At 37.7% G+C, this 23,088-nt stretch overlaps 1 protein-coding gene across 2 annotated transcripts in view; it reads right to left on the minus strand.

Annotated features, from left to right (window-relative positions):
• Positions 1–23,088, minus strand: part of PDE3B (phosphodiesterase 3B) — a 134,013-nt gene that overhangs the window by 2,772 nt on the left and 108,153 nt on the right. For both annotated transcript variants that reach the window (XM_056115886.1, XM_056115885.1), the window contains 8 exons: positions 17,741–17,889; positions 16,200–16,337; positions 15,491–15,602; positions 12,763–12,876; positions 11,243–11,442; positions 8,757–8,960; positions 6,887–7,048; positions 804–1,050 (listed from right to left, as the gene is read on the minus strand). In XM_056115886.1, coding sequence (XP_055971861.1) covers positions 804–1,050; positions 6,887–7,048; positions 8,757–8,960; positions 11,243–11,442; positions 12,763–12,876; positions 15,491–15,602; positions 16,200–16,337; positions 17,741–17,889 — 1,326 coding nt within the window. The remainder of the gene's footprint in view (positions 1–803; positions 1,051–6,886; positions 7,049–8,756; positions 8,961–11,242; positions 11,443–12,762; positions 12,877–15,490; positions 15,603–16,199; positions 16,338–17,740; positions 17,890–23,088) is intronic.

The following is a 23,088-nucleotide window of genomic DNA, read 5'->3' on the forward strand; positions in this document are numbered from 1 at the left end:
CAAAAATAGAATTAGCTATATGTAAACTTTTACTTCTGTTTGAAAAACTGATTTCATTACACCTATAAAGGTGATAAGTTCTTTTCATTTTCACTTTATACTCAATTGCTTTCGCATGGCAGAGCCTGGCAAGCTACCCCTGGTGTATTCGATATGCCAAAATCAGTAACAATAATGGGTCTCATTTCCCTGACCCTGAAAGATCCTCCAATGCAGCAGTGTTGGGAAAGACAAGTAAGGAAAGGCTGCTAACATCTCAGGGCTGGGACGAATGGAGACGTTACTGGCGCCCGCTCGAGTAAACCGATGAACAACGGGATGACTGATACAGTGGTACTCGTTGCTTTGTATAGAAAAAAATGTGCTTATGGTTTGGTAGCAAATTCATAATGCTACAAAACTCTTGATGGAGATATGTTTTCCGTCTCCCCCAACTGTTTCGTTTCCCAAGGCTCTGTGAACAACAGAGTAGTGGGGATGGAGTGAGGTATTAGCTATTAGCAACCTAAGCTTCACATATGCTCAGATGTACAGCACTGCTGCTGGTGCTGCATTTAACTGCTTTTCTGCTGGAGCCATCCACTTAAGAGATGGCTGCTTAAGCTAAAATTGCTTGTTGTGTGACAGTTTTAACTTAGAGACAAGCACCACAAAGTAGTTATTTAAAATTATTAAATCAGAACATTTAAATCATAATTACTTGAGATATCACTACCGAATCTACTTTAGAAACAAAGTTCAAGTCCAAATTAATTGGGCGTTTGCAGTTAATGGCATTACAGAAACTATCTTTATAATCTTACTAGGATTTAGATTATCTTCTATCTCATCATCTGTGTCTAATTCACCATCTTCTTCACAACAACTTTCGGTATCCTCATCTTCTTCTGTTTCTATCCAATGACCCGGAAGCAAACCAGCCGCATCATAGGAGTTACACAGAGGCCCCACTATGTGGGTGATAAAAGATTCTTGAAGTTTAGCCAGTTGAGGGGAAGAACGGTCCATGAAGGGACTGATGGGCAGACCAAGATTTGCTTCTTCATCTCCCTGATTATTTAAAAAAGAAAAGTACAAGCTTAATTGTTGAAAGAACATTTCTGTTATCTTTGGTACAAGGAATCAAAATCTGTGCTCTGTGACTCAGCTATTTTCCCAGTCCCTGAACGAATACTTTTGTTTAAAGAACCACTAAATCTTGCTGTTAAGAGTCTTAGATTTTTCTATAAGCCCTTTCTCATGTCAAAATAGTTCATGAAGAAGTATCAATCAGTCCTAATTACTCTATCATTTAAAGTATAAGGATTTTTTAGAAAATACTGGAGAAATCCTAAAGCAGCCTTTTAATTTAATTCTTTCCACCAATCAGTCAGTATGGTTGATGTTCACTTAACAAGAAAAATATACAGTGATTAAAATAATTATCAGAATATTTACTAACAACATACACAATTTCTATTTCAAATATTCTTTGTCTTTGGGACAGGTGATATAATGGAAACATTTTGGTGTTTTAGTTATACACAGAAAAATTTTGCAAAAATTTTCATTTCCTTTTTTTGGTTATAGTAGAATTCTTCAATGAGTCTTAATCACTTAATCACTTAACTTCCCGTTAGTCGTCGATTTGCTCGAGCGGGCGCCAGTAACGTCTCCATTTGTCCCTGTCGCGTGCTAGTGTAGCCCAATGGCATCTCTTCGCTCCGGGAACATGGAGGGCCTCAAACCGATCGTTCATGATCTTGACAAAGAAGTCTGACCATCTGGTAGGTGGGCGGCCACGCGGTCTCTTGACATCCCGTGGAATCCAATCAGTAACAGCTCTAGTCCAACGGTCGTCTTTAAATCTCATTACATGACCAGCCCATCTGATTTTCGACACCTTGGCATATGAGACAGCGTCCCTGATCCTTGATCGTCGACGGATGTCAGAACTCCGGATTCGTTCTCTCATTTGAGTGAAACGTGATATTCCAAGCATAGCTCTTTCTATTCTTCTTTGGGAGACCTGAATGGCGTTCTCATCTTGTTTGCGTAGGGCCCAGGTCTCTGAGGCATATGTTAATGCAGGAAGAACAGTGGAATCAAAGAGATGTGCCCGGAGCCGGAGGTTCTTCGTCCTCTTAGCTATTTCTTCGACGTTCTTGAAGGCGTTCCAAGCCGCTCTCTTCCTCCTGCGCAGCTCGGGTGCCAGGTCATTTCTCATGTTGACCTCTCGACCTAGGTACACATAGCTGTTGCATTCGGAGATGGTCGTTCCATTGAGAGCGAATGGGGCGTCAGGAACAAGGCTGTTTCTCATAAACATTGTCTTCGTAAGATTCAGCTGTAGTCCTACCTTTCCACACTCACGGTCAAAGTCGGCTAGCATTTGTGCCGCTTGGCTGATGTTTGGTGTTATTAAAACAATGTCATCAGCAAAGCGGAGGTGGTGTAGTTGCCGACCATCTATCTTCACTCCCATGTTTTCCCATTCCAGTCGTCGCATGATGTTCTCGAGGGTGGCACTGAAGAGTTTTGGTGAAATGGTATCACCCTGCCGCACCCCTCTCTTGACATCAACGATCACTTCTTTGTAGAATGGTGAGATCCTGGTAGTGAATCCGCAATACAGCTCACGGAGGATCCTGATGTATTGGGCTTGAATGCCCTGATTGGCTAGGGCTTCAATGACCGCTTCCGTCTCAACAGAATCAAAGGCCTTCTTTAAATCAATGAACGTTAAGCAGAGCGGCATCTTGAACTCCCGAGAAACCTCAATGAGCTTGGTTACCGTGTGGATATGGTCAATGGTGCTGAATCCTTTGCGGAACCCTGCTTGCTCGCATGGTTGTCCTTCATCTAGTGTTCTGCCAATCCTATTCAGGATGACTCGAGTGAACAGCTTGTAGATGACAGACAATAGGCAGATCGGGCGATAGCTGCCAATGTCATGGATGTCTCCCTTCTTGAACAGTAGTACGGTCCTGCTGGTTTTCCATTGGGACGGAACCTTGCATTCAGACAGGTAGCGAGTGAAGAGCCGAGCCAGTGTATTGATGAGTACTGCGTACTCATCAATACACTCAGTGTATTGATGAGTACTGCAGGTTCTTCAGGTGTTCAGGTCTGACCTTGTCTGGGCCGGGTGCTGTTTGCTTCTTTACCAACAAAATGGCGTGTCGGATTTCGGAAGGGAGAACGTTAGGAACGACATACCCATCCTGTGGAATTTGGTATGTCGGCAAGTGGACATGGCTATCGAAGAGATTTGAGTAGAAGTCATGGATAATCTTCTCCATTGCCGTTCTGGAGGATGTGATGGATCCATCAGGACGTCGGAGGGCAGTCATCTTGGTCTTATAGCTGGCGAAGGACAGGCGGGCGTTACGAATACTTTTCCCGGCTTCTGCCGCATCTACCAGTACTTCTGCTCTTCTCTCTTTGAGGTCTTCCTTGATCGCATCTCTGCACTGCTTTGCAAGCTCGGACGTTAGCTTGCGGTTGCCTGAGGCATGCGCCAAACCACGCTGGCGAATTAGCTCAAGAGTTTTCGAAGATAGGCGACTTTTTGTGGCTATCTCTCTCTTGGCGTTCCTCGCACATTCATGGAGGTGCTGAACCAGTCGATTGTATTCCTCGTCAATGTTGTCAACAATGGCATCGACAATCGACAATCGGACTCAATGAGTCTAAGCCAGTAAAAAACTTAATATTTAAAACAGAAATGGTTCTATAGGCTACGGTGGTTGAGATAAGGGTTCTAGGCCTTGCTGATACTAATAACTTGACCACAGATTCTGGAGAACAGTAATTAAAAAAATTGGAATTCCTGTCTTACAGAGTTTTTATAAGGATAGAAAATAATATTAGAGAATAAGTTAGCACAGTACTGAGCAGTCCTTAAGTAGTATTATTAGCACTAAAGTAGTATTATTAACAGTATAAAATCCCTAGGTTCAGAGGCAGGGGAAGAATTTTTTCCAATGCACAGATTCTGCAGGCTAGCAGCGATTGCCTCTGATGAATCAGTGTACCTCCTTAGGAAACAAACTTTCCAAGACATTGGCTTTTTCTTCTCAAAAGGGGGGGAAAAACCCTACTGTCTTTCAAAAGAAAAAAAAAGTTGAGTTTATCCAAAGGACTCTATAATTTCACAGTTTTTTTTGTTTTGCTTCAATTTTTTATTGAAATTTATTTTGAAAGATATGATTGAAGAGAAAGGGAGAAATGTGTATTCAAGAGAGAACACAGGCTGCTACAGATAGAAAAATGGGCAAGCAATGTGTAATAGAGAAGCAAGTGAGATTATGTGTTCAAGGGAGAACACAGGCTTCAAGAAGAAGCCTGAATTAAAATATTTCTAATCATTTGGTACCTCAAATTACATACAACATAGTTCAATTGTATGAGAATAGCGACAGGGAGCTTAGGTTTATCAGGTTACACCCATCACAGCGCTCCGGAGTCATTCCCATTCCTTTGTGCTTATCTGTAACTTCTCTGTGCTCTCTTCCGCAACGCAACTGGTCTATCACCTCCCCTAATTAGACTCTGTTAACTCGTAAGGTCAGATCTTTCTAAGGTCACTTGACTTGTATTCATGTATTGCTTTTCTCCTCTCCTTATGTCTTTTGAATAGTTTACTTTAAAGCAATGTCCTTTTTGTATGGGCAACGGAAGAGAGTAAATATTGTGCTTTTGTAATTTAGGACTTAATTGATTCTGAATAATATTCACTCCTGGGCATCTGCTTTCTCGACTTAAGTCTCAGTTGCCCTTAATTCCTAGCACCCCAAAAGCAGGGGCCCGACGAGGGACTGAATGGACCAGGGAAAGCTGTGAGCTACACTGGAATCGAAATGGGCCAAACTAAAGTGCCACAATACTCAACTGTAAGTTAAGAGCATGGTCATGGACAGATGCTGTCATGATCCAACAAGTAACAATGAGATTAGGACCCTGCTAGGGTTAGGAGAGACTAATCTAGCCTGAGCACTGTAGTCTGAGATCTATAGCAAGATGGCCCCCACGAGAACCATCCTATATGCTTAATGTATCTCTTACTGTGCCCATACAAAATGATTAATATTATGAATGTTTATGTTTGTTGGACAAGTAGAGGAGAAACACACCCATAGGATTCCTCTCTTGGGTGGGTCGTCCTGCTGAATGAGTATTTGTCTTAGAAGAAGCTTCCCATGAGGGGAAGACTTTACCCTGATTGATTGTTACAGTCCTATGTGTAAGCCCCAACCCCTTGTGCTTTGGGATTTAACGAGACTGGAAGAGTGGGCTGGGGGAGCCAGAAGGAGAATAAAGGGGAGCTAGAAAGAGAATGAAGTAGCATGGGGGAGGAAGAAGCAGGAGAATCAGAGGAGAATGGAGAAGGGACTAGAATAAACTGCAACTGACACAAACCAGCCTGGCCCTCTTTCCCTCCTTTGCCTGCCCATTGTCATCGACCTTCCCAGGGTGAGGGAAACAGCCTGAGATATCGAATGCAAGCGGCAGGAGAGATAGTGCCCCTTGGCCCTTTAGTGAATACAAACTTTATAATTATAATATCAGTATTTTTCTGATTAGGCTATATAGTAATTTGAAAATGTAAACAGAAGATATGCATGTGTTGAATGTTTACCAAAGGTGGCTAAAAGACATACATCTGGGCAACTCTTGGTTTAAAAAAAAAAAATCCTGTCTTAAAGGCATCCCTTGGTAGATATTGGTAGATATCTTGATCTTTCCTGAATACAAGAATATTCATGAAATGCAGTCCCAAAGTCTAGAAGATTTATTTGATATTTTGGAAATAATGAGATGGTAGGTACGTAGAGAAAGTAATGTCCATGTCAATTGTAGGAAGCCTCAAAATTGAACAAAGGGTGACATAACAGTCTCAAAGTGGTAAAAATATTTATTTTTTTAATTGAAAAAATTAAACAGTGAGATACACAGTTACAAAGTTGTTCGTGATTGGGTTTCAGTCATATAATGTTCTAAAACCCATCCCTTCACCAGTGTGCAATTCCCACTACCAGTGTCCCCAGTTTTGCCCCTCCCCCATCCACCTGCCTCTATAACCCTTTCCTCTCTCTCTCTCTCTCTCTCCCCCCCCTCCTTCCACCTCCCCCACCACACACACACACACACACACACACACACACACACACACACACACACACCTGTCTCTCTCTCGGATTATTTTAAAGCCAAGACTTAAAACCATATGAGAAAGGATGAGAAAGTATCCGTATTTTAGTCCTTGAAAATTTTAAAATATTTATTTATGATATCCTCATTTCTAGTCCAAGTTCCCTTTTTGTTTCGTTTTTGGGACACACTCAGTGATGCTCAGTGCTTGCTCCTGGATCTGTGCTCAGGGATCAATCCTGGTGGTGCTGAGGGGAACATATATAGTGCAGATCTTGAACTAGGTTGGCTGAGTTCAAGACAAATGCCTTACCCGCTGTACGATCTTTCTGGCTCCTAGTCCTTCTAAGTTCTTATTCTGTGACATGGCTTTTATTACTCAGCTGAGGTCTCAAAGGTAATCTTCCTATAGAAGCATTCAAAATGAGTTGATATTCTTAAATATAATCTCAGTGTACCCTGCATCAATTAAAAACTACTTAATCCAAAAATTATTACACTAGGTGAAAGGCTATCAGGATTAAAAGAGATTCAAACATCTTCATTCCACTCCAGATCGGCAATAAAAGCTTTTTCGGGTTTGTTTTACATTTTAATAGCAAAGGCGAAAGAATTCAGAACACACTAAGACCAGAGAAATGCAAACTTACTCTAAATAATTGAGCAAAACCACTCAGATTTCAAATATTGAAAATACAGTTATCTGAATCCCAAAGAGTGATATAAATCCCATCAATCTCATATTTCAACTTACTTGCTCATAAAATTCATTAACAATGCCTTCTGTCCATTTCAAATGTAAGTCCCGAATTTTTGCAGGTCCATTTATATCTGCCAGTTTGATGCACACCTGGCAGACCAAGAGGCGATCGTTTTCATTATTCCACTCTATACCGTTACTGTTTACATCGTTGGCCTATTTTGGAAAAAACAGAATCGTTTTAGGTTCTGGGAGCATATCAATATTGTTACTTAAGATTTTTTTTTACCAAATTATTTTAACTCAGTGTACTGTTCTAAAAGACAGGAAGGGATTTTGGAACATATCTTTTTAATCAGTTTGTATCAGAACATGGAGTTCTAAAGGTTAATGTTGCTGCTGAAATGTCATAATTTAGCTTCAGTGCAAGCAGAGTGCTGTAAAAATATGACAAACGATTTCAATATTTCTTACAATATTTGGAATCACCACAGAGGATTTTGTGGATTTTATGTATAAGCATACATATGTGCAAAACATCAATAATCACATAAAAATTGTAACTATTTCTACCTCAGGAAAAAGAACACTGAAGAATATGAGGAAAATTTACTTCTAGCTGTTAAAGGGGAACATGATATAGTTAATAACACAAGTCTTAGATTTCTGTGTTTTAAATTCTGACTCAGAACGATTTCCTAATTCAGGTGTAACACCAAAAATATTTAAGAATTCTTTTTGTTGGGACTGACACCTAACTGTGCTCAGGGGCCATTCCTGGGACTGATCAGGCAACAATATATGGTACTGGGATTTGAATCAGTGTCATGCTAAGCGAGCACCTTAAACTTTGTACTATCTTTCAGGCCCTTAATATTTTTTTCTTAAAATGCTTATGAATGTGAGCTGTCTGAGGGCAGGAACTTCAAACCTATCCTTCCCTTACTCTTCACTAGCACAATGACTGCACATAGTGCGGAATTCTAGTCAGAAGTTGTTGAATGGAACATTATTCCCAAGTAGAAAGTGCAAAGTACTTCTCTTCTGCATTTCCTAATTAGTTGAAGCATCATTCAGAGAACAAGACATGACAAAGTAAATAGAATTCTCCTCATAGAAATAGGCTGGAGCAATAGCACAGCGGTAGGGCGTTTGCCTTGCACGCAGCCAACATGGCTGACCCGAGTTCGATTCCTCCGCCCCTCTCTGAGAGCCCGGCAAGCTACCGAGAGTGTCTCACCCACACGGCAGAGCCTGGCAAGCTCCCCGTGACGTATTCGATATGCCAAACACAATAACAACAAAGTCTCCAATGGAGACGTTACTGGGCCTGCTCGAGCAAATCGATGATCAACGGGAGGGTCTTTACTTTTACCTCATAGAAATATATTTTTTTTAATTCTTAAAATACCTTTATTGACACTCTGCATTATTTCTGTTGGATCTGCTCCCAAAGACCTGACCCCCTACCCCTAACCTCTCCCCCGCCCCACCCCCCCCACGTGAAGTAAAAACCCAGAGCTGTTCAGGGCTTACAGGGACTAAATGCAGTGCTGGAAAATGAACCAAGGTCAGCCATGAACTTGTGAGGAGAGAGGGAGAGGGATTTCAAGAAAAAACATGGGCTCCTCCTAGGGTTGGGGTGGGAGTAGGGAGAAGCCTAAATGCTTTTTATATACTCGCTTTTCACTATGGGAAGGAAATTACAATATAAGTATGTGTCAGAAGGCAAATGTAGCAAGTAATAGTATTTTAGGATGTTGCCATAGTAATAAAAATATTTTTGTTTTTAAAATATCGGCATATATGTTTTACCAGATATTATGACTTTGTGTATTCCTACTTTTAACAACACTAAAAACACCTTCTATCAGTAACCCTGATGGTACTCTCTCCTATCTTGAAATTAATTGACACAACAAACCTTGGCATTGAACTCAGCTAGGAAATCAAAATGCTTTTTAAGATCTGTGGCAAGGATTGCTTCAATGACTAAGAAACGAAAGCGCTTGAATTCCACATGATCAAGATTAAGAAGAAAGTTGTATTCTGGACGAGAAAGATACAGATTCCAAGCTGATGCGGCATGATGATTTTCCAAAACAGATCTGTCGTTGTACAGAACTGCCTAAAAATAAGAAAAATAATACAGGCATCTCAATGATACTAAAATTTTAATAATAAAACAATTAGGATCTGGTGGAATGACACAAACAATCAGTACCCGCTACATACTAGACATTCAGCCAAGTATTTTAATACTCATGAAAAAGGGTGCGAGAATTTAGTATATGGGAAACTTAAGTGCTCAGAGGATGTTATATCTTCCAACATATATAGTGAATAGGAGAAAGGATATTTTGTTGCTAAAGTTTGTCTTCTTGGCAGACATATTACTGCATCCCAAGAGATAGGAAGTTGGTACTCGAAATCTAGTTCATTAAATCAGTAAACCTCCAAAAAGCTTCTGTTAAGAGTCGTGAGAATAGAGAAGGTTAAGGATACCTTTCTGTTCCTTTTTTGCATGCAGGGTGTGTGTGTGTGTGTGTGTGTGTGTGTGTGTGTGTGTGTGTGTGTGTGTGTATGTGTGTGTACTGGGGGTTAGGCCCACACCTCAACTGAGGAGCTATTGGTTCAGTGATCAGAAGTGACCTGTGGTAATGTGGGACTCTGTGGTGTGCCTGGGACGGACCTGAGTTCATCTGCAGAGAAGGCGCTCTCTTGCTTTAGTTTCTGTTCTTTAAGTAGTTAAGCATCAGTGGTGGCACTGACTGAAGAGAGGAAGTGGGGATAACATTGGGAGGGGGTAGGGAACGGTGGGAAGCTTAGACACGGCCTGTACTCCCATTCTGGCATAATCATTGGGAATGAGAGAAGTATCACATGGTAAAAGCATAAATTCTTCGATTCTAGTGTTATGGATCTATTTGTTGTTTCTTCTTCACTTTGTTCCAATGGAAGACCCTAAACGATTGTCTCAATACTCTCAAACTCTGGAATATAGATTTTATTTGATTTTTTTGAGGGGAGAGTACTCCTGGCTCTACACTTGGAGGCCACTCTTGGCAGTGCTCAGGGGACCATATGCAGTGCCAGAGATCAGACCACAATCTGCTGCGTGTAAAGAGGATGCTTAATCCTCTATACTATCTCTCCGACACTCCGGAATACAGATTTTAAGAGTCATCAGATAAAAGACCATAGAGATGGCTCAAGGATTGGATGTAGGTTCAGGGTTCAATCCATAGCACCACATAGTCCCCTGAACATTATCAGTAGTGACCCAACCATCATAATGGGAGTGGCCCACATTTTTTTTTAAATTAAAAATTCACTGGGTTATGGAATTTTAAGACCTCTCTAAAAATTAAGCAGTTTGAAAAATAGATAAGTTGGGTGTAAAAAATAAAAGACTATCCCTGTTTTCATAAAGCTTCTCGTCTGTTGAGAAAAGGCAGTTAAAAAATAGAATGTAATCACTGAAGAGATAAACCTTTCATGTTCTGAGAGGTTAACAGATTTAGCTATTGTGAAAATCAAGAGTATAGATTTCAGCATAGGTGCTTATGTCCTTGATTTTCTGAAGCAATGATATGACATAAACTTCGCAGTGGTCCCTATGAAAACTGGACAGACCTGTGTGTTTATCAGTAATGAATAAAAATGAATATATACAGACATACATATGTATGCACATCTTATTTGTACATATGTGTACATACACGTATTTATATGCATACATACTGTGGGAAGTTATTCATCATGAAATCTGTTAAAAGTCAAATGCATGACATTATTTATATCTAAAAAACGCCATTGATGGGTCTGGAGAGGTTGTATATCAGGAAGAGCTATTAAATGTATATCTTAAGGGAAAAAGAGACCACAAAAACAAAACTAATAAGTTTTCAATTATTATAGCCTTTGGAGGTACAAGAGCCTCGGCAGAAGAGCAGTCTTGCATCTGGTCACTCTTAATTTGAGAAAATACAAAAAATAGCAAACACTTGAGGATTTGTTCAAATAGTGAATTACTGTATTTTTTTTCTAGTTGTAATTTTCTAAAATTATTCATTGTCATTAGTTTTTGCTTTGTGGCCAGACTCAGTGGTGCTCAGGGCTTATTCCTGTCTCTGCACTCAGTAATCAGTCCTGCTGGGTCTCAGGGGACAGTATCTGATGCCAGAAATGGAACCCAGGTTAGCCGTTGCATGACAAGTGTCCTACCCACTGTACTATTGCTCTGGCCTGTAATACGTCAGTACACATGCTAATGCCATCTGCTACGACCCAGTTAGTTGCATGAAATGGTCATGTCATTCAAGTGAAGAACGGCCTGTAAGGAGAAATACAGGATGGTTGTAAGATTTCAAAATTATGTTTTAAAACTCCAGAAAAGTTGTTTCTTACTTGAGGGGCATTTGTAGCTACCAAAAACGCATTTGTCCGTCCTGGATGATCATAATCGTGCATGGCAGCGGCCACGTATAGAGCCATCAGTTCCAGTGCAGGAATGTTTGAAGATAGGCAACCATAGCTCTCGTCTGGAATGCAGCAGCTTCTTGAAGAAATGTAAGCTTTCCTCCCAGGGTTAATCCTACCATCAGAATCTGAGGAATAAACAAAATAAATGAGCATTACACATAACTTCCCACAATGCAATATCAGGGTACAGGAATTAGTAGGGAAAAAGCTGTCCAGAGCTGCTGAGGTTTTCAAACTTATTTGGACTACTGTCCCCTTTTGGAAAAAAAAAATTGTTCCAGGGGAAAAAAATTTCCCTGTCAGAAATCCCCCTAAAGCCAACAAACAGATAAAGCACTTCCCAGCTGTACCTGAGGCTACTCCACCCCCACCCCACCCTTGCCCCATGTTATTGCTAAAGGATCTTAAATATAAGAAGGGAAAAGCAAACTAGAGTAGGGAGCAAACAAAAGCCAAAAAGGTATTAGAGAGATAAAAAATTCTCTGATTGTGATCACTAGTGAAACCTGGGGATAATGGATACTATTAGCCCGCCCCCTACCATGGTAATATTTCTTAAGACATTTGTAACTGAGAAAATACTGTTTTGATACATTTATCTTTCTTATAAGCTAGATGAGAACATGAATGCTATAATTTATTTGTGCAAATACACTTATGGTTAGGATTAAATTTGGAAGCAATTGGCATGTTAAAAATTTATGAGGCTGGAGCAATAGTTCAGTGGATAGAGTCATGCATGTGGCAGACACAGGTTTGACCACCAGCATTCCATATGGTCCCCTGAACACTGCCAGGAATAATTCCTGATTGCAGAGCCAGCAGTAACACCTGAGAATTGCTGGTGTGGTCCCATCCCAAGAAACCCAACCTCCCCCCCCCCCAAAAAAAATAAAAGTTTTACAGTATTTAAATAGCCCCTAATTAGGGGTTGGAGAGACTGTTCAGAAGCTTGAGTGCATGGTTTGCATGCTGGAGGCCCAGATTCAATTGCAGCACAGCCAGGAGTGGCCTTCAGGCACCAAACTAGGAGTACCTGATCGCCCCCTATGAAGTTAAGTAGTTCTGTAAAGTATTGAACATGCCATCCCCTTCTTAGTGAAAATATTGTATGTTTTAAATTGATATTATAAGTCTAAGGTGAAAAACAAAAATTTAAAGGGGAAAAGACTCTCATTATTATAATAGCTGTCCAGTGGCTGCATCAGTTAGGAAAAGGGACAGGGAAGAGAAAGGAAACAGTAGACCCAGGAGTATTGATTCTTAACCAGCTCTTACAGTAGTAATAGAATTCCTAATCTCCGTGTCATAATTATGCATAAAGTTTTGCATATGGTGCTCTATATGTACCAGAAGTTATTTCATGAAAATTAACAACTGGAATAATGAAATGACAGAGATATTACTCCTAATCAGAAAAATTAAACATTTGTAGAAGGAAATACCTGTTTCATTCTCGGTCCCATTATCACTGTTGACCTGCTGTAAGCCAGGAATTGGCCGTGTTGTCAGATACCAAACTGCATGAAGAACATCTGTGGCATGTATGCGGTTGTGATCTAAAGTCACCAAAATGTTATATAAATATGATCATCTGTTTTATTTAACATCATCATCATCATCATCAAGGTCCTCCCATTGTTCATCAATTTGCTCGAGCGGGCCCAGTAACATCTCCATCATGAGACTTGTTGTTACTGTGTTTGGCATATCGAATACATCACGGGGAGCTTGCCAGGCTCTGCTGTGCAGATGAGATACTCTCGGTAGCTTGCCGGGCTCTCCAAGAGGGGCGGAGGAATTGAACTCGGGTCGGCCATGTTGGCTGCGTGCAAGGCAAACGCCCTACCGCTGTGCTTCATTTTCTACTCACTATATTCTCCAATAAAATTCAGGGTTAGGATAATTTCCCACTCATACAGGTTTTTCATTTTAAGTCTCTTGGTATATTTGAGTTTTAGGCAAATAATATTTCAACTGTGTCTGGCATATCGAAGTTCTTTAAAAACTTTCATATATACAAAGAAAACAGTAAAAGGATCAAGAAAGACAGGATAGATGAAGCTAACTGAAAGGCATTGGACTAGTTAAGGTTGCTGTTTTGTAGGCTTTATATTATGGAAACAGTGATTAGATGTGTGCTGAAGCAGTAGTATTGTGGGTCATGAGCTTGCCTTACAGCCAATCCAGGTACCCATTGGGTCCCACAGGCTATACCAGAAGTAATCCTTAAATGCAGAGCTAGGAGTAAGCGCCAAGCAGCACTCGGTGTGGTCCAAAACAATAACAATAATAAATTTTTAAAACGACTGGAGGATGGAAGGAAATCTATGTATGCACACGTTTTCTTTTTCCTTTTTTTTTTTACGCACAGGCATATAGAACAGTCAAAAATTGTGGGGTTTTCTGTTTATGTTTTGGATCCAAAACACCTGGCAACACTCAGGAGTTATTCCTGGCTCTGTGCTCAGAGATCACATCTGGCAGTACTCAGAGGACCATATGGGATGCCAGGGATTAAAACCTGTGCATAATAAAAAATATGTGCAAGACAAAAAATATGTGCAAGGCAAATGCCCCACCCACTGTGCTATCTGTCGGGTCCTGAGAATGGTTAAAAATTCTGGATACTGCAACTACCTAAACTATCTAGCTCCAATACTCATATACACAGTAGATGAGAAATGGGTATGTCTCAGACCTACTATAAGAATTAATTATTAATATACATAATATGTGATCAATAAAGTAATGGTTTATGAGATACCGTTACATGAAAAGTAAAACCTAAACATAAAACCCCAGCTTTATATTTTATGGTTTTATGACCTTTGGGAAAGATTTTTTCAGCTTTTTACTTCTTACCTGTAATAGATAATATAATCTTTCCAACAAAAATTAAATTTCATGAATCAAATGCTTAAAGCTAATATTCAGGGAGCCAGAGCAATAGTACAGTGGGTAGGGTGTTTGCCTTGTACATGGTCCACCTGGGTTTGATCTCTGGCATCCCGAATGGTCCCCCAAGCAATGCCAGGAGTAATTCCTGAGTGTCCCCTAGGAGTTTACTATTAATACTATCATCTTTTCCTGACCATTTATTGTATGCCATGAATTCTGATAACATTGTTTACATGAGCAAATTTTATTTTATCATTGCCTATAGGGTAGTTACCATTATTGTTCTTGCTGTGGAAACTGAACTTTAGAAAAGTTAGATCCATTATTTTCTTAATAAATATAACTAAATGAACAGTTCTTAACTGTCTTTTCATTCCCCTTGGTTTTATATTGAGAGTAAAGTAAGACATTCCATTTAGGCAACACTACTATTTAAAATGTATAGTTTACAATTAATTAAACATCATCATGAAGTGTCATTGTAAGAATAATTTGATCTGTATATAATCTCCAAAATGTGTCTACAAGGAAAGTGTAGCCTAGAGTTTTATGTAAGGAAAACAGTATCTTTTCTTCATGAAATTTATTATGCTGTAAAATCAAATAGCCATTATTATATCATAAATCAGGATAAAGGCAAAAGAAAATTATTTATAAGATGACCCCAGCATGGCTTAGTTGCAAAAGCACCTGCCTTGGCAAGCATGAGATCCCAACTTCAGTCTCCACGACCAACCCTCATGTGCCATAATGGTCCCCAAAACTGCTGTTTGAATCCTGGACATAGCAACAAATTTTCAAAGATCTTGTCATATCATATCTATAACAACATTTTGTATCAACATTTAAAAAGGGTATTCAAATGAATCCTTGGCATAGAAAGATGTGCACTACAGAATTAAGAGAGTAGATCAAATGTGATTTTTTGTAGTTGTTTCGGAGCCCACACCTTGTGGTGCTCAGGAATCATCCCTAGTTCTGTGTTCAGGGATGGCTCCTGGTAATGTTCATATTCTCTGCCTGAAATCAAACCAGCTCTGGTTGCAGGCAAGATAAGCACTTTAATCGCAGCATTATTTTGTAGTACATTAAGCAAACTGAAGAATATATACCTGAATATTAACAGTAAGTGGTTAGCTCTATCTAGACTATAGATTTTCTTTTAAAATTCCTACTTAAATCCTACTTAAATATGTAATATAAAAATATTTCAAGACTTGCTGAAAGAAAACATAATTGAGTGTTTGAATTTAATAAGATATTAATACTTACAAGGAATATCTCGATAGCCATTTTCTAATGCCCGAAAATAATTCATAAATTGTAGAGTTGGAATTTTGAACATTTCCAATAAACCCGTGTCTTGAAATAAGGTATACATAACCTAAAGTCAATTAAAATAAAGTTCATCTTAAAAATCAGATTTTCTACTTGAAGTTTTATTATAAATATTTATAATATATCTTTGTGGCCTGCATTTAGGAATATTAACCATGTCTACATCTTTAAATTTCCTATAATGATATTTCAAAAACAGTACTACCCTACACCCTTGAAAAGCAAAGAAAGATAACTCTATCATGTACCAAATGTAAAATTGTTCACTTGTTTAATGTGTATGTGTGTGGTGCCAAGAATTGAACTCAAAACCTCACATATTCAGATACTCTTATTACTAAGCTATATCTCTGATCCTTTTTAATTTTTTATTAATAATGTATGCAAGAACACATGAATTCTAGTCTACCTAGCTTCTGTATTTAGCCCTAAATATTAAAACAAGCCATAACAATATCATAAAAGGTCTGGAAACATAGCTCAATGATAATGCACAAAATTTACATGCATGAGGTCCTAACTGATGAAAAACATCAGTATCACATTTTTGTAATATATATATATTATACACTTCCAAAGTTTTCTTTTCGTAATAATTCAAGAAAAATTTAATTTACAACTAAAAGTAGTGATATGAACAAACCTGACTGAGGATCCTTCCTGATCGCTCTCCCATCTTTTGAACAAGTTCAAAAATTTGAAAATTCCAGTTGCTCATGTTTTCTATTAATGAATCGTAATCTTCTATTAAAATCATGTCCAGTGATGCTTCCTCTTCAACCTTTATTTGGTAGAAAAAATGAAAATTAGAACAACTTAACACTCCCTTTTATAAGCATTTTAAAATTCATCTTTATAGGAGAAAACTTAAAATTGAATATTAAAAAGTTATTTCTTACAATGGTTATTTACAAAAATACTCAGTACTTCCTATTTCTTTGTAGAATATAATCTTCAGACAACTAAACATGTCTTGTAGGAATCAAAAGACTTACAATCTTTATTACTTTTCTAAATCAAAAACATTAAGTATACAAAAAATTTATTATTTTTATTTTAGAAATTAAAGATATTAAAGACTTATAGAAACTCATCCTCATACTGGCATTTATTACTAGGATAATTTCCCCAAAGAAATGGATAGTTTTCCTCTAAAGGTGAGTTTTGAACTTTAAAAACAGAGAAATACTTTACTATTATTTCAAAATAATATAAAATCATTATAATGTCATTGTAAATACATAATTTATCGTGAAAAGAAAAATAATTATTCACTTTGTTTTGGGAGGGCACAACAAACAGAGCTGAGGGTTTAATCCTGGCTGTGATGCTCCGGGAAACTTTCGTGATATTGGGGATCGAAATGGTTCAGCCATATGCAAGGCAAGTGAGTGCCTTACCTCATACTATTTCTCTGGCCTTTGACCTTGTTTATATATATACTGTTTGGGGACCACACCAGGAGGTGCTCAGGGCTTACTCCTGGCAGTGCTTGGGTGATCATACAGGATGTGTGGGATCAAATCAGATTGACTGCAAACAAGGTAAGTGCCTTACCCACAATACTATCTCTCCTGCCCTTTGTTCTTTGTTTTTAATAGTTTTAGACATGTCCCTCATGCAAATGAGGTGAAGAAAATATGAGGACAGTGAACAATAAATCTAATATATAATTAAGATATGTTCACTGAAAAAAAATTGTTTTAGAATGCTGAGCTCAGCATGATTTACTATTTTTTTGTAATTGATTTTTTTCCCCAAAACATGTTTCAGATTAAAAGTCAGTAATGTCTTCTCCTTTTTCAACAGATTATGTAGTTGAGTTAAAATGTCTCTATTTCAATTTATTTTAAAATCAGTTATTTCTGTTTGGATATCATAGTTTTGATAGTATTGTATCAGTATCAATACAATAGTATTGATACTGATACATACTTAGAGTACTACTACACCTCTCCTCACCACTTTGTATCCTTAATTCAGTGTTCTATTGACAACATCCAGGTTTGGGGAAAGCAATTATTTTATAAAACAAGGTTGTTGTTGTTTTTAAGGTGGTAGAATGACGTATCAGTAAAAAGATTTTTTAAAATATAGTACAAGTCTTACTCTGGGGGAAAATACTGAAATTAGGAATAACTACAGTTCATCCTAATAAAATCATATTGAAAGCTTATCTTTTACATTTGACTGCTGTTCGTTCTGTGTATCTTCTGTTGGGTGATTATCATCTTCTAAAAATAATTGTGTATTGTCTGTCTTTGTTTCCTCTTCTTGCTGAGCTTCCATAACATTAAATGATTCTTTTGAGAAAATGGTGGCCTCTTCATCACCTTTCAAAAAGAAAAAAAGTCGTAAACAAGAGTAAAACTTGGCCCATGTAGATAGTTTTGTAAATAAATTCATAAAAAATTCAGAGAAAGTGAACTATATAAATGGTCGATCTAGATTAGTGAAATCTTTAATCTTTGCATTTTACTAGTCCATTTGTTCAATACTTTATGTTCAGGCAACACAAATCCATACCTGATATATCTAATTCTGTATTAAACTGATAAATATTCTTTACAATAGAGTGAGAAAAAAAGCAATGACTATTGACTATCATGAAGTTCTTTTAAAAGGTAAATTGATGTAGATTTTAACATTTGGAACTGAGTTTTGGATATGAGAATTCTGTATTGATAACTTAGAAAAAGATATTTAAAATTTAAATATTATGAAATGTGAAATTTTCCCACTAATGTATTATCTTTCACAAATCAGTTGGAAAAGAAAAGCAACATTAGTAGCTAAAAAAGCATTTATTCATATGTAAAAATAAATTCATGTTGAATTTATTAGCACAGCGGGTAGAGCGTTCACCTTACACGCGGCCAACATGGCCGACACGAGTTCGATTCCTCCGCCCCTCTCGGAGAGCCCAGCAAGCTACCTAGAGTATTCGATATGCCAGACACAGTAACAACAAAGTCTCCAATAGAGACGTTACTGGGCCCGCTCGAGCAAATCGACGATCAATGGGAGGGCCTTTACCTTTTACCTTTAGCCTGTATTACAAAAACATTGACAGTAAAATGAACTGGAGCATACCATGAATAATACAGAGTGAAGAGAATAAACTATAATTACACATAACAGTATAAGTGGTTTTTTAGAAATACAATGTGTTGCTTCTCTGAAATTGTCCACAGTGTATGTTTTATCCCACATACACTCTTGAAATGGATCTCTCCTTTAAAATTTTTTTTTAGTTTTTTATATATTTACTTTTAATTGAGTCTGGGCTGGAGCAATACCACAGCAGGTAAGGCGTTTGCCTTGCACGTGGCCAACCCGGTCGGCCCAGTTTGATTCCTCCACCCCTCTCAGAGAGCCCAGCAAGCTACCGAGTGTAGCTTGCCTGCATGGCAAAGCCTGGCAAGCTACCCTTGGTGTACTGGATATGCCAAACCAGTAACAAGTCTCACAATGTTACTGGGCCCACTCCAGCAAATTAGCAAATCGATGAACAATGGGAGGACAGTGCTACTTTTAATTGAGTCACATAGAGGTACATAGTTACAAAGCTATTTATAGTCAGGCTTCAGTCATACAATGATCCAAATATCTCTCCTTTTTAATAGAGCATTTTCTCCACAACCCCCTAGATTTTGGACCAGCATATGATTGATTTATTAGATACAGCATAAGTAGTGGGTGGGGTTGGGGAAAGAGGAAATTGTGTGTGTGTGTGTGTGTGTGTGTGTGTGTGTGTGTGTGTGTTTTAGGCATAAGTAAACCTTTTATTTGTCTGTGTTTTGTTTTGGGGGGCCACACCCAATGGTGCTTAGGGCTTACTCTTTACTCTGTGCTCAGGGATGATTCCTGGAGGTGGTTAGGGGACCATATGGAGCGTGGAGGATTAAACCCAGATTGCCAACTTGCAAGGCAAGTGCCATACTCGCTGTACTAATACTCTGGCCTTAATAATATGTGTGTGTGTGTGTGTGTGTGTGTGTGTGTGTGTGTGTGTGTGTGTGTATTATTGTTGTTGTTTTGGGTTGAGTCGTTAATTGGAACAGCAGTTTCCACCTCCTTTTTTTGAATCCAGTCAACAAATGGAAGATCTCATATATTCATTTCCTACAGACCCAAGAGTAATCCAACTTAGAAATTCACAATCAGTCCTTCAGGTGACTGTTGCACTTGCCAATGTGTGAGATTAATTACATGAGCACCCTTAATTAAGCCCGTTGAAGTCAATCTGGAAAATACTGAGAATAAGTTGTGATTGTTTTTTAAAAAGTTTTATTGCATAGATATATGTATTATAAATGTGTCCATTCTAAGTATATAATTCAGTATTTTAGTACATTCAGTAGTAACCAGTAAGACAGTTTTAAAATATTCTATCACCCTCAAAAATATTCTTTCACCCCCTCATGCTATTTATAATGAATCCCTTTTTGACTAAAATTATTGTTCCAGTTATTGTCACTGAGTTTGCCTTTTCTAGAATTTTGTTTAATGTAATTGTATAACATGCAAACTTGAGCTTCATTCTTTCACCTCTAGTGTTTTAAAGTTCAGTGATGTGGTAGCAAATGTTAGAAGTTTGTTCCTTTACTTGCAAAGTAAAATTCCACTCTATGGATCCACGTGGTATCATATGTTGATGGAAATTTGGATCATTTCCAATTATGCACTAACATAAATAATGTCATCGATAGTCACAAGCCTGTTAAATGCTCAGATGTTTTCTGTTGAATCGATTCTTATTGATGGCGACTATTGATGCTAAATTGTTTTCCAAAGTAGCTACACCATTTTACATTCCTACCACCGGTGCTCAAGTGCTCAAATTTCTCTGCATTCTTGTTAACATTTGATACTTTATCATTATGGCTATTCAAGTTAGAATGCTACTGTATTATTAATTTGCATTTCCTAATAACTAAAAATCATCAGCCTTATGTATATTAACTATTTAGTCATGACTTTTACCAAATATCTAAACCTTTTGCTCAAGACTAAATTTTTCCTTGTGCTGGTGATTGAACCCAAAGCCTTAGATGTATAATTTGCCAGTATTTTCTCCCAATATGCAGTTTCTCTTTTATTGGTGTCTTTTGAAATAGCAAATTTTAAAAAATGTTGACAAAACTCAACTTGTCATTTTGTCTTGTTTTGGGGCCCCATGTTTTGGGGCCTCATCTGGCTACAATCAGGGCTTAATGCTGGCTCTGTGCTTTGTACTCTAGGAGAGGTTTAGGAGACCATGCACAGTGTCGGAGATGAAATCCAAGTTGGTCAAGTACAAGGCAAGCTCCTTACTTGCTGTTCTATCACTCTGGCCGAGATTTGTGTGCTTTTTTTCTTTTTCTTTCATGAATTGTGCTTTGTTTTGCAGGGGACCATATCTGGCAGTGCTTAGAAAACCAGGGATTGTATCCAGGCCTCCCTTGCAAAGTATGCGCCCAGTCTGTGAAGTTATCTTTTTGTCCCTGAATTGTACTTTTGCTATTGTAGTTAAGAATGCTTTCTCAACCGGAGATCACAAAAAAGACCATCTGTCTTTTTTTCTACAAGTTTCATAGTTCTAATAATTACACTTGGGTTTCATGCTCTCATTTGAGTTAAATTTTGTGTATATGATGAGGCAAGAGTTGAAAGTTCTTTGGTTAAGTGGATACTCAATTGTCCCAGCCCTACTTATGAGAAAACTTTCGTGTGTGTATGCAGGAGGGTGTACAGAGGATCCATCTCAGTGCCTCACACATACACTACATCTCTGACCTGTGATTATTTCTCTTTCTAATTATCTTTGATTTTAAGTTAAAAAATGAATATAAGTGCAAGAATTTATTTTTGGACTTAAATGATTTCTACAGTGCTCTAGTCTCATCCTTTTGCTAATATTTTAATTACAGTGATTTTATAGTAAGTTTTTAAAGTTAGGTTGCTTTTCCCCCAATATTTTTTTTGGGTGATTATCAGTCATTTTTATTTCTGTGTATTACGATTAACTTGTTATTACTGAAAAATCTTTCTATTAATGACAAATCACTGAGTTTACAGATCAATTTGGAAGAATCATTCTTTAGACAATACCAAGTTTTCTAGTCCATTATGAAATGACTATTTAGATGATCTCTATTTACATGATCTCTTTCTTTGTAATAATGTTTTATCATTTTCACTTTATAAATCTCCCACTTTTTTCAAATTATTTTAACTTCATTTTGATACTATTATGAATGAAAATATATTCTTAATTTTACAAGTTTTTTATTAATGTAGAAATACAATTAATTTAACACATCAGACTTATAACTCTGAAGCTTGTTTATTGGTTTTAGTAGTGTGTATTCATTGAGACTGTCTACACAGAGTGATCATTTAATATATGAATAGGAACTGTTTTATTACTATTCAAGATGTCTTTATTTCTTTCGCTTTTTGATTTTCCAGGGTAGAACAGCCAGTATAATGTTGAATAGATATGCTAAAACCAAAGTCCTTGTCTTATTCTTGATCTTGGGGAAATCACTCTTTCTACATTAAGGATATTGTTTGTTGTGTGTTTTTCAAAGATTGTCTTTGCCAGTACTGATGAATATAAATGAGTGCTGAATTTTTGTCAGTGCCTTTTCTGCATCTATTTAGATGATCCTATTTTTTTTTTAATCACCTTACTTTCAAAACTTTAAATTACCCTCTAGATTCTGGAATAACTATGGCTTGACCATGGTGTTAACTGTTTTCTAGATTACCAAATTCAGTTTGTTAGTGTTTTGTTAAGGTTTTTGTATCTGTATGCATAAGGGATAAGTCTTCAGTTTGCTAATGTTTTTATTAAGGGTTTTATTTCTATATACATAATGGATAAGTTTGCAGTTTTCTTTTGGCTAAAGTATTGTGGGTTAATACTAGGCTTAAAGAATAAATTGGGAGGTTTTCTACCTCTCTCTGTATTTTTTTCCTTTTGGGGAGGGTCACACCCAGTGATGGACAGGGGTTATTCCTGGCTCTGCACTCAGGAATTACTCCTGGCAGAGCTCGGGGGACTGTATGGGATGCCAGAGATAGAACATGGGTCAGCCACTTTTGAGACAAACACCCTCCTCGCTGTACTATCATTCTGGCCCCTACCTCTATATTTTTGTGAAGAATTTATAGAGGATTGCTTTCTTTTCATTTTTAAATAACACTTCAAAATGTGTACAATTGAATTGTACACTTTAAAAAGATTAGTTTTATAGCATGTGAAAGGGGTTGACATTAGTTTTTAATCCATAAAAGGGTCCAAGGCTATTTTATTCCTAATAGAAATAGAAAGAATAAGCTAAATAGACAGGAATAAAGAAGACGTCTGCAAAGTTAGTTATCCCTATCAAGACAAACCTTACATAGCTACCTAAAATGTTGCTCACTGGTGTTCTGTACACAGCAAATACCCTTTAATATATTTTTTAATAGTGTCGATCTCCAGCCTCACTTTCTTAGACTTCTATCACAACTGCAGATCATCTTCTGGCAATTCTGAGGAG

The sequence above is a fragment of the Sorex fumeus genome, unplaced genomic scaffold (genome assembly GCF_029834395.1).
Source record: "Sorex fumeus unplaced genomic scaffold, SorFum_2.1 ptg000030l, whole genome shotgun sequence".
Taxonomy (NCBI): Eukaryota; Metazoa; Chordata; class Mammalia; order Eulipotyphla; family Soricidae; genus Sorex; species Sorex fumeus.